At 46.2% G+C, this 12,597-nt stretch overlaps 1 protein-coding gene across 1 annotated transcript in view; it reads right to left on the bottom strand.

Annotated features, from left to right (window-relative positions):
- The window catches only part of LOC144094444 (membrane metallo-endopeptidase-like 1), a 69,725-nt gene that overhangs the window by 42,514 nt on the left and 14,614 nt on the right, over positions 1-12,597 (bottom strand). Inside the window, exon 4 of the mRNA XM_077628380.1 lies at positions 10,570-10,896. Within this exon, the coding sequence (XP_077484506.1) occupies positions 10,570-10,896 (327 nt within the window). The remainder of the gene's footprint in view (positions 1-10,569; positions 10,897-12,597) is intronic.

The raw sequence follows: 12,597 nt of genomic DNA, 5'->3' as shown, positions 1-12,597 counted from the left end.
CTAACACGAAATGAATGGTGACCAAGCCGTAACAGGTTAGGAAAAGTAGCATAAACAAGAAATAAACATATAACAACAAGGAACCTACGTTAAGACAACAGTAATTTTATACTTCGTGCCTGATCTTGAATACTTTTCAGACATATAGGAACCGTGTTACAAAGATTGAGCCATGATTTTTAGCGCTTTTTTGTTGTTGTGGAAAACACTTCCTCTGGCAAATCATTAAAAATTTGGAGAACATAAACACAGCGCGTGGCTTCCCCATACCTTGCTGAGGAGCGCGGCACCTCAAAACGAATGGTACTACGTAGGCTTCGGGAAGCTGTATGACGTATTTTAAAATTGCTGTCCCAGAAATGTCGTACCACTACAGTCTGTAAAAAGAGTGTTCGAAAGCATGGAAGACGAAGGGCTGTGAAAATATTATCGGACACAGAAAAGGGGGCGTCATATGCTACATTTCTTAGTATGTTTCTTAATAAAGTGTCAACTCTGTTTTGCCATCTGGCCGAGCAAAAAGCAAAAACAGTAACTCCATATCGGAGAATGCTGTACACCAGAGCATGCGCAATAGTTCTTTTTATGAGAAAAGGAAGAATGGATTTTATATGGAAAAACAACCACGCCGCGCTCCGAAGCTTATCACAGACGTGTGATAGCTGGACGTGCGAAGACATACCACTGTCGAAGAAGACCCCCAAGTATTTTACCGAACTCACATAGGTGACCGGCACGCAGCGACAGGGAAAACATTTGGCTTATGGGGGTTTAACGTCCCAAAGCAACTCAGGCTATGAGGGACGCCGTAGTGAAGGGCTCCGGAAATATCGACCACCTGGGGTTCTTTAACGTGCACTGACATCGTACAGTACACGGACCTCTATAATTTCGCCTCCACCGAAATTCGACCGCCGCGGCCCGGATCAAACCCGTGTCTTTCGGGTCAGCAGCCGAGCTCCATAACCACTCAGCCACCGCGGCGGATTACAGGGAAAACAGTCGTGAACATGTAGAAAAAACAGCGCATATATAGCTGTTAATTTTAATGGGGATCTGAAGCAAATGAGTTTTGTTTTAATCGGGTTAACCTCCAAGCAGTTATTAGTGAACCAAGTCATTGTTTTGTGTATATTATTCTGGAGATTAGTAATGGCCATGTTGTACGAAAAGTGCTTGGAAAGCAAAACAGTGTCGTCGGCGTATCGAAATATTAGACTATTGGATACGTGACATAAGTCATTAACAAACAAATTGAACAGAAGAGGTGATAATATAGAGCCCTGCGAAACTCCGGCCTTCAATGAAAGTTGATTACTTGCATTTGTCATCCCGTCTAAAACAACAACTTGGGATCGACCGGAAAGATAATTCTTGAGTACATCGTAAAACGGACCTCTGAAACCTATAGAGTATAGTTTTTCTAATAAAGTACCGTGATGAACTGTTGCAAAAGCTTTAGAAATGTCAATAATAATAATAATAATAATAATAATAATAATAATAATAATAATAATAATAATAATAATAATAATAATAATAATAATAATAATAATAATAATAATAATAATAATAATAATAAATACTTTATTCGACCATCATGCGGTTCATGATGACAGGGAGCCCGGAGTAAAAGCTGCCCATTAACAGCTTGACAGAGCCGTGGACCCTCTACATTTTGGCAACAGCAACGAATTTCGGAATGAAAACTTATTACAGCGGAAGAAAGGGCAACAGAAGCAATCACGAAAGATCACTTCAAGGTGAAAAACTACACGATCACAAGAAATAACACTAACAAAACATGAGCGCGGCCAACTATGGACACTTTTTCTTATTACAGAGAGGTGAGTAAACATGCAAAACCAATAGCACTATCACAAAATATGTGTTCAAGAAGAAAAAAACATGAAAAAAGTAATAAAAGTTATGCGTGAGAGGAATAGTTCCGCTAAACGTTTGTGTGAGATACACCGCAAACTAATGTTCTGTTCTAAAGTTAGTTCAATATTCGTGGCAGCCTATTTCGTAGCGTATGTATACCGTAGCTAGTTCGATACGTTTTTATTTTCCATTGGTTTCTGCTTCTTGTTTCATACGTCGGAGTGTGATTGTCTAATTCTGCTAGCGTTTGAAGGAAGCGTGTGTGATTAGATAATTCTTGTTTGAAAGCTCGACACAGACGATAAGGAAACATATTCGGTACAGGAATTATTTTATGCTTCGCGAAAAGTTCGGCGGTGTGATAAGACCCAGGCACGTTTTCAAGAAGGCGCAGAAAACTTTTTTCCAGTGCGTGTATCTTTTGCAGGTTTTTCTGAGTTGTAGCACCGCAGACCAAGCCACAATAGTTATGGCGAGAATTAAAAAGGGACTGATAAATTAAGAGCATCGCAGATTTTGGGAGTACGTGACGATTACGGTAGAGAAGACCAAGAATTTGATATAATTTTATGGTTATGTGTAATATGTGGGCGTCCAAAGACATGTTTTTATTAAATATAACACCTAATGTTGTGAACGTAGCTACTACTTCTTAAGGACAGGACCTTAAAGATATAGTTGTGCTCAAATAGACTAGTTTGTTTTTAGAGCGGAAGATTACAACTTTTGTCTTTGTGATATCAATTTTAACGCATTTCTCAGCGCCCATTGATCTAGTTGCTCTAACACGCGGTTTGCTCTATCTACCAATTCATCTATGTTGTCCCCAGATATGAATACACTAGTGTCATCCGCATAAATAACGAATTTTACGAGCGGTGCAGCACAAACAATGTCATTGATGTAGGTATTGAAAGGGAAAGGACGAAGTTTACTTCCTTGGGGAACGCCAGAACAGACGGGCTGCATTGCAGATGTGAAACCTTGTAATGTAACTGCCTGTTTGCGAAATTCTAAATATGATTTTATTAGTGAGACTGCGTGCCCTCGAAATCCGCATAGTTCTAACTTACGGAGTAGCAAATTGTGATTAATAAGGTCAAAAGCTTTCGTGAAATCAATAAAGATTCCAATTACTATTCTGTTTCGTTCAAGGTCCTCCAAAATGTGTTCTTTCTGGTCTAGTAAAGCAGATTCTGGGGATAAGTATTTTCTAAAACCATACTGAGAGCTCGTATATATATGGTTATCAGACTCGAAAGAAATAAATTGCCGATAGATAATTTTTTAAAGTAACATAGAAAATATAGGAAGTATTGATATTGGCCTGTAGCAGTTCACTTCGTTTCTATCACCTTCTCTGTAGAGGACAGAAAAACGTGCACACTGCATACCACTAGGAAAGACAGCATTTGAAATACACACATTCATAATATGCGTAACTCAAGGCAAAATAAGGTCCAAAATGAACCGGATCGGCTTCATTTGCATTCCGTCACAGCCGTAGAGCAGTTTATTGCATGAAAAAGAGGAAATACTTCAGCTTCATTAACAAGTTTAAGAAGTATAGAATTTGGAATTCTATTCACATCCCTTAGGTAGTTTTCAACAACAACAGCGCTAGAGACACTAACAAAGTGTTTATTAAATGTCTCTGCTAAATCCTGCCCAGAAATTTCAATATAATTTATTTTAATTGAAGAAATGGCATTTTGATTAATGTACCGCGCTAATAAATTATTCATTTTTTCCACATGAGATTTGAGCGGCCATTAGTTGAACCAAATTCAGTAGCATAATATTCATTTTTCGCCTTTTTGAGTTCTTTGTTAAGGCGGTTTCGGTATGTCTTAAATGCATTGAAGTCACTGGCTTCTCGTTTTAATAAAATTATGATAGAACCTATTTTTGAAGCGTATCTTCGTATTAAGTCTGGGGGTTAGCCACGGCTTGCGAAAGAGCCGATTCCGCTTCGCAGTTTTCATAGGGAAACTTGCTTTGTATAATGGCTTTAAAATGTGCAGGAACTCGTCATAAGCTTTCTTTGGGTCACTCGGGGAAAAAATGGGTTCAAAACTGGTGTTTTCAATTTTATGCCTAAACAGATAAGTTATTGTCAGTTATTGCTTGTAAAAGGTATGTTTGGTAATTGCGCTTCACATATTGTTTTCTAAAGCAAAAGAATACAGGCATGTGGTCACTTATGCCATGTACAATGACACCGTATTTAGCCATATTACGGTCAATGTTTGTGACAAACAGGTCAAGCAGTGACGTTGATCTAGGCGTAATACGCGTTGGTAGCTGGATTACATTAGAAAAACCATTTGAAATCATTAACAATTCTAGATTTGTCTTAGCCGCGTCAATACCTAACGTATTAATATTTACATCTCCTCCAAGTACAAGTGTCAGACGTTCATCATAAGCAAAGGAAAACCAAGATTCCAACAAATTAAAAAACGTTTCAACTTTTGACTGTGGAGGCCAGTAGCAGACCACGAAAAGAGTAGAGTCCAATAACACGGACAACACATCGTGGTCAAGAGCACACTCTGTAATAAACAGCGGTAGTAGGTCAGGCTGCCATTCTTTCCGGACCAACATGCAAACACCACCACCACGTGCGGGATCACGGTTTAGATAGAACGTCTGATACTCTGGAAGGTGGAAAACATCAAATTCGCCCGTACACCATGTTTCTGTGATCATGATGATGTCAAATGACGTACCAACGTAATCGAAGAAGGCATTTAAATTTGCATCTTTATTTATAACGGAATGGGCATTAAGATGTATACACTTAAACGCTTTTAGGAACTCTGCACCTAGATAGCTTACAAACTGGCTTGGATTTATGAACGATGCATTGGTAACGTTAGCCATTAGGAAGCACGAAAAACAAGAGAAGCAAAGCTACCGTTTGCAAACCTAAGACCGCTCGTCAAGCTTGCTGACCTCAACCACAATAATCGCCGGCGCGCCATCGATTTTCCGAGTAAGGATTTTGCCATTAGAGTGCCAGACATACTTGTTGCCCATTCATTCACTACTGCAAGTAGCGAGCGGCTACGCTTAGTCAGATTTTCGAGCGCGTGTACTTCACTGTTGGTATCAGAAATATTCCGTCTGTTTGACCACCACTGATCTCTGACGGTGTGCATCGTGAAGCGCCAGATAATGCCAGGAATTCTACCTGGCTTGCTGCCAAGCGATGGATTGCTGTCACGTCAGCATCAGTAAGCAGTGGTAGGCTACTTTTGTCAGCGATAGCGTTCAGCTTATTCAAAAGATTTTCGTTATCTTCCTGTGGTACTCCATGAATCTCCAGATTTGTTCGGCGGCTGCGCCACTGAAGGTTGTCAAGTTCAAGCGCGATTGACTCAGCTTTGCTCTCAGCGGATTCAAGTTTTTCTACTTTGGCCCTGATTTCCTTAATGTCCAGTTCATTTTCGTCGGTTCGGTTCAGCAACTATGTCATTTGATCCGACATGTACTGAACAGAAAGCTCAATTCCATCAACTTTTTCTTTGAGTGTCATCAGAACATCGAGCTTCTCATTCATTGTTAGAAGCACCGCTTAAACACTTTAAAGAATATGCTCATTTTCAGGCTTATCAAGTTTTTGGGAATGAGATTTCACCCGCTTGCATTCTGAACACTTCCAATTTTTTTCTATATGATTCGCCTTTCGATTTCAGAGTTGATTCGGATACGCCAGCACATTTACCTTTATGGCACTCAGATGGCACAAGAGACACTTTTCACTGGGATCGGCTATGAGCTGTTCACATTCGCTACACTCATCAATGGGGAGACATGGTAAGGCACTTGGCAGCAGCAGAGGCAACAGTAGCAGCGTGGAATTTACAGCGGGTCAACGAGAGAAAATGTGTCACCAACCTGTAACGATACAGTAGACGCGATCAATCAGTGTGCCCACCGCCCTGCTGCCGCCAAAATGTCGTCTTCGGCCTTGCGCGGGGGTTTATATCCAGCGAAGGAAGAGCAGCAGTCGTCAGAAGCAGCGCTGGGTCCTCTTGCGGTGGCGATCGGCGACTTGCATCAAAACGGAGCATGCGTCGGCAGCCTCTCGGTGTGAAGGCGTTCTGGTTATCCCTTGACGCTGGGCTATCGCTGAGAGTAGATTCCCTCGATAGTACACGTGACTGTGACGATACAGTAGACGTGATCAAGCAGTGTTCCCACGGCCCCTGCTGCCGCCAAAATGTCGTCTTCGGCCTTGCGCGGAGGGTTATATCCAGCGAAGGAAGAACAGCAGTCGTCAGAAGCAGCGCTGGGTCCTCTTGCGGTGGCGATCGGCGACGTGCATCCAAAATGAAGCATGCGTCGGCAGCCTCTCGGCGTGAAGGCGTTCTTGTGATCCCTTGACGCTGGGCTATCGCTGACAGTAGATTCCCTCGATAGTACACGTGGCTGTAACGATACTGTAGACGTGATCAAGCAGTGTTCCCACGTCCCCTGCTGCCGCCAAAAAATGAAGCAACAAAGGCGTCTGCCAATAAAACCTTGCAAGCAGTAGCCCATCAATTCACCGGCACTGACCATGGACTTCAAGACACCCTCTGCTCCAAATATCTCGGCGCTCGACAGCCACTTACCTCATCTACCACTTACACCGGCCACACCAACCCGGAACTCGACGCGCCAATAACTTATGAAGCGGTCTTCCTAGCTGCCCGCGTTTGTGGCCGCTCTAACGCCCCAGGTGCCGACAAAATCACTAACCCAATGTTACGCAACCTCTCCCTTGATTCCCTTCAAGCACTTACCCAATACATCAGTAATGAACTGTGGACACAAGGCAAAATACCCCCTAAATGGAAACATGAAGAAGTGGTACTCATCCCTGAACCCAACATGCCACCCTCCCTATCTTGCCTCAGGCCCATATCGCTTACCTCCTGCTTAGGCAAGCTATACGAGCCGATCATCCAAACACGCGTGCAAAACTATATTGAAGATATCTCTTTCCCCCCTTTATGCTCGGCTTTCGATCAGGTATTTCTACGCAAGACGCCTTTCTTCTCAAACACTTCGTCCTCACGGGGATACCTCACGGCAGATAGCACTTTCTTCTAACACGACATTATAAGCGCCTTTGAGAATACTTCCAACTCAGCAATCCTAGAAGGTCTAAATCAGATACGCTGTGGACCTCGCATGTTACAATAGCACCGTGTCTGTGCACTAGTCACGTCCTTTGTCCCCTGCGCTGCTGAAAAACCAATATATCTCCAGCTTCCTCACTGCCCGCACAGCCCCGATAGGTATGGGATCTACTAGATCTTCTCCCTTCCAAACACCTGACAAGGGCACTGCGCTAGGTGCGGTCCTATCACCACTTCTGTTCAACATAACTATGGCCCCTCTCGCCCACAAACTCTGTACACACTCCGACATTGGATATACCATCTATGGGGATGACATCACCATCTGGTCAACCCGAGGATCTCTCGCCGCCAAAGAGAAAACCCTACAAACGGCCATCACTGTGGTCGAGCATTTTGTTCAGCCCGGCGGTATGCAATGTGCACAGGACAGATCGGAAATCATCCGTATTCATGGTTCCCGCTATCGTTCCCCCGGCCCCATAATGCTCGAAATTCACAACAGCCCTATAGAAGAGATCTCTGAGTCCAGCAAGACGGCATGCCCACCCACACCATTGCCACTCTACGCACGTCCATGCTCAACATCGCACGTAAAGTACGACGTATCGCTGGAAATCGCAAGGGCACGCACGAGGACGACAGTATCCACCTCGTTACGGCCCTGGCCATGAGTCGAATCCAGTATGGTCTCCCATACCACAATATTGATCGCACCGCCGAGAGTAGGATCAATATTCTTATCAGTACCATCTATAAAACAGCTCTGGGCCTCCCCATGTGTACATCCACCACTCGACTGCTTGCAATTGTGGTTCACAGCACGTTTGCAGAAATCCAGGTGGCCGTTCCAAACTCCCAGCACACAAGTCTCCTCACCACCTCGGTGGGTATGGCCATCCTTTCAAGGATGGGTGACCCGCAAGCCACCAGGACCACGGCCCTGACCGGAGTTCTCAATGCTGTCCGCTCCAGCCTTTACATGGACCCTGTCCCTCGCCACATGAACCACGAGTCACAGGCCCTGCGCCGTCAGGCCCGTCTTCGCTGCCTCCGCAGGCAATACGGCGAAGAAACCTCAGCTATGAATGTGGATGTGGTTTCCTATGCACAGCTCCACAGATATGCTTGCGCGGCTGTCAATCACGGCAACATCCCTTATCTTGGAGCGTCCTTCACGGCACCGGATCCGGCGGCCACAGAAGCCATTGCAATAGCCATCACGATCAAAATGAGCGACACCTAACCCCATGGCACCCACATTTTTACAGACTCCCTAGCTGCCCGCAGAGCCTATACGAGTGGACGTGTCCCGCGCACGGCTCTGCGCGTTCTGGGCGACCATCTCCAGTACGATGATATCACCTGGGTTCCAGGACATGCAGGTCCCGATTGCAATATTGGGGCAGATGCCCTAGCTCGAGATTATACCAACCGAACGGGGAACGCCGATTCTACTTTCTGCCCCCTCTCACCCCATTTTTCGAACCGGCTAGATACCCTCCACCTAAATATGTTTCTCTACCCCCCATCACGTAACAAACTTTCCCCGGTGGGCTCCTACCACTTAAGACGCATACAAACACTCATTTTCCCCATTCTCCACCACCTATACCGCATTCACTCAACATTATACGCAGATGTATGTCCTTGGTGTGGCGATATTCCCACATTCATGCACATAACATGGAGATGCTCAGCTAAACCGAACCACTTAAAGACGCACAACGCGGTGCTGGAGCAGTGGGAGGTGACGCTGGCCAGCGGTACCCTGGAAGACCAGGAGGCGCTAGTCGCCATCGCAAAAGCGTCGGCGGAAGCCACTGGAGTCTTGAACTGAGGACCCAACGACAAGCCACCCCGGTCTCCTTTTCACAAATAAATGTTCACTCTCTCTCTCTCTCTCTCTCTCTCTTTTGTCGGTGTCATTATGATGCTTTTTGCCCTGACGAGGCGGATGAACTGGAGAACAAAGACAAGGTATATCCCACGTGCCAATGTTTCTAGGTCAGCATCACGCGTAACTACGGTCTGCTCCGGCCGCCGGAAAGCCGGCGCATTGCATCAGCTGGCAGCAAAACAACGCAGCTGCAACGTGTAGTACAAAGCAGAATAGATCTTTTAGAATGTTTTCGGTTGTGCTGTTGCAATGCCCACTGAGACACGCATGATGGCGGTCGCCATTTCCGCTTCCGTAGACCCTTCTAAAGCTGTCATCATCATAACCAGCCTGAATAAGCCCAGCGCAGGCCAAATGCCTCTCCCATGTCTCTCCAATTAAACCTGCCCTTTGCCAGCCACTGTATTCCCACAAAACTTCTTATTCTCATCCGCCCACCTAACTTTTTGCCGCCCCCTGCTACGCTTGCCTTCTCTTGGAATTCACTCCGTTACCCTTAATGACCAGCGGTTATTCTGCCTTCGCATTACATGTCGTGCCCAAGTCCATTTATTTCTCGTTATTTCGAATAGGGTGTCAGTAAACCGCGTTTGTTTCCTCATCCACTCTGTCCGCTTCCGGTCTCTAAACGTTACACCTATCAGTTTTCCTTCCATAGCTCGCTGCGTTGCCCTTTACTTAAGCTGAACCCTTTCCGTTAGTCTCCACATTTCTGGTCCATAGATGAGTACCGGCAAGATACAAGCTGTTGTATTCTTTTCTCTTAATGGATATTGGTAAAGTACGATTCATGATCTGAGAAAACCTGCAATATGCGCTCTACCCCATTCTTATTCTTCTAGTCATTTCCCGCTCATCATCCGGATCAGCGCTCACTACCTACCCTAAGTTGGCGTGTTCCCTTACCACTTCCAGCACCTCGCTGCCAATTGTGAACCGCTCTTCCCATGCGAGACTGTTGGACAGTACTTCGGATTCCTGAGTATTAATTTGATTCTTAGAGCCTCCGTTCCACTCTGCCCGCCTAACTCAGTGATCATGCTTTGCACTTCATCTTCTGAGTGACTTAGCAAGGCAATGTCATCAGCGAATAACAGATTACTTAGGCATTTTCCATTAACTCTTATCCTCAACTGCTTCCAGTCCAGGCCTCAGAATACCTCCTGTAATCAGGCGGTGAATAGCATCGGCGTGATCGTGTCTCCCGGCATGACACTCTTCCTTATTTGAAACTTTTTCTAATGCGGGCACAATTTTCCTAATGCTAACGCATTAATGAATAAATAGGACGACTATACCGCTACGAAACTTAGATCTAAGTTGGAATATTTTCTCGCCTCCCCAAATATATTCAGACTCGCACCGTTTGTGATGATCCCTACACTGGTATGTTGGCTTGACTGAATTTTCCATATTCAGCTTTTGTTTTCATCTTACTTGTGCGATAACCTCGAGCTTGGCGCATGATGGCCTTAGTCGCCTATGTGCCATAAAACCCAACAAACCATCTTAATTGTGCGATAGAAGCGCACTAGCCGCAGCGATACCACAGAAATATTCCATTTCGACACCAACGTTTACATGGACAGCAGAACGGTGCCAACATCAAAAGACAGAATTCATAGCCGCTGGAGGCTGATTCAGCTCACCGACCTGCAGGAGCGGCTTGCTGTCGCGGACGTCGAAGATGTGGACGCGGAACATCACGAAGGCGGGCAGACCGTACTCTAGAGATAGTCGAAGCACGTTACGAATGATGACTGTAATGCTGGAGTCCGTTTTTGCGTGTTCCATGAGGTCGAGGTCCAACGTGGCCATGAACTTCCTCAGGGCGCCTATTTCGAGCCCGTGTTGGTCCTTTGGAGCGTCCAAGCACGCCCCGAGCATGCCGACTGCTTTCTGCACTGCTGTCTGGCCCCTCTGCGGTACGTGCAGTGTCGGCAAGAGCATGCGAAGCTTATCCTTGACCTGGTTAGACATCTGCGAAGAAGACGCGAACGTTCGCTATGCTGGTTGTGCTGTTGAGCGACACACGTCAGATGCGGCAAACGCAACAAACTATGGAAGGGAAGCCTTTGGTCAATGGCTCGGAGTAGGTGTCGACATCGTCACAAACCCAATCTCAAACAACGGACACACACTTCTAGTGGTGGATTAGCAACATCAGTGGCTTAGCGACTCGGCGGTATTCCCTTTTTCAGTACGTGGTATGTGCTACCGGCGCCAAAAGTAACTGACCCCCCCACTCCAAGTTCGGAACCATGCCACACTACATGAGGGCGCAGGTCTCGACACCAGGAGTGCATTGTAAGGCGGCACCCGCATGCAGTGTGGCACGATTCGGAACTTGGAGGGGGGGGGGGGGGGGTCAGTTATTTTTGGCGCCGATGTAGCCACGGTTACAAAACTTAGCGAGCGCCACCCCAACCTAAATTAGCGTTAGCACGAAGATCTCGCCGCCAAACGACCGCAGCTCGACCACACAACACGTGCTCCACACACAAGCCGAAATTTATTAGTAGTGATGTTACACGTTTCGTCCTCTGCATTTGGCGCACGCCGCTAGTTCGTGGAGTGCCCACGAGTCCTCCGAGGCCGGGCGTAAACCAAAGCTTGCTGACTCGGGGGTGACAGCACTCAAGCTTGCTTGTTAAACTCACCATAGGCACAAGCCAGGTGTGTAAGTCTCAACGGGATGGCCAACAGTCCCCAACTGCAGAGAAATATCACGCTAGCCACTCGGGAGGGAGCAATGCTGGAGCAATACAGGGAGCAATGGATAACTCCGAAAAAGAAAGGAACAGAAGCAACAACACCAAGGATATAATAGTACGCCCCCTACCAAGCCAACCGGTGAACACAAGTGCATTGCGAGCCGATTGCTGTTTTAAGAGCAATATGAAACAACTAGTTCAGATGCAAGTTATCTTGCAGGCCGAAAACCTTTCAGCGCTCACTGCCGTTGGCTGGCAACGGGAACGAATACAAGCTGAATCCCCGACCATTTCCCGCGCAGACAATCGCCTTACCATGTATACCATAGCCAGGGCGATACTAAATGATGCCTTTGAAATGGTACAGAAAAATATGCAAAGGACACTTAAGCTCCGCCTGAAATGTGTTACGCGACAGCGTTAATACCAATAGTGTCATATATGCGGAATTGGTCATTCTATTAGATTCCTGGGAGTCCTCATACCACTCCTGGCGCAGTGGTGGAAGGTGCTGCCGCTGGTGCGGCTTGTGAGATCAAGACTGCCCTTCCCGAGCAACCTTAAGGTCACGGGTAGAGGTTGTGGGCAGGCAAACATCGGCGAAATCTGAGATTTGGGGTTTTAGTGATACGCACTAAAAAGAAAAAAACTCTAACGAGAGGTGCATGATCCGGAACTCTCTTGACCAGGAGGTATATCAGAAATGGGGTGTCAGGATCGATTTCATGAAAACAGAAAGCCAGATCCAACAAACAAGCTTAGACGGCATGCTTTATTCATGGAAATTGACTGCACAGGTAGCCACAAAGTTCGGAAGGAGGGCATGCGCTTTTTTTACGAAGCCTCTCGCACAGCCCAACCAAAGTGCATGTCAGGGAACCAGCCCACCACTGCAGAGCTCCCCGGCGCACACATCATCAGAAGACCAACTACGAGGAGCCAGAGGTAGAGCCGACGCTGCTGATGC

The sequence above is a fragment of the Amblyomma americanum genome, chromosome 6, assembly GCF_052857255.1.
Source record: "Amblyomma americanum isolate KBUSLIRL-KWMA chromosome 6, ASM5285725v1, whole genome shotgun sequence".
Classification (NCBI taxonomy): Eukaryota; Metazoa; Arthropoda; class Arachnida; order Ixodida; family Ixodidae; genus Amblyomma; species Amblyomma americanum.
This window is presented reverse-complemented; position numbering and strand designations above follow the sequence as displayed.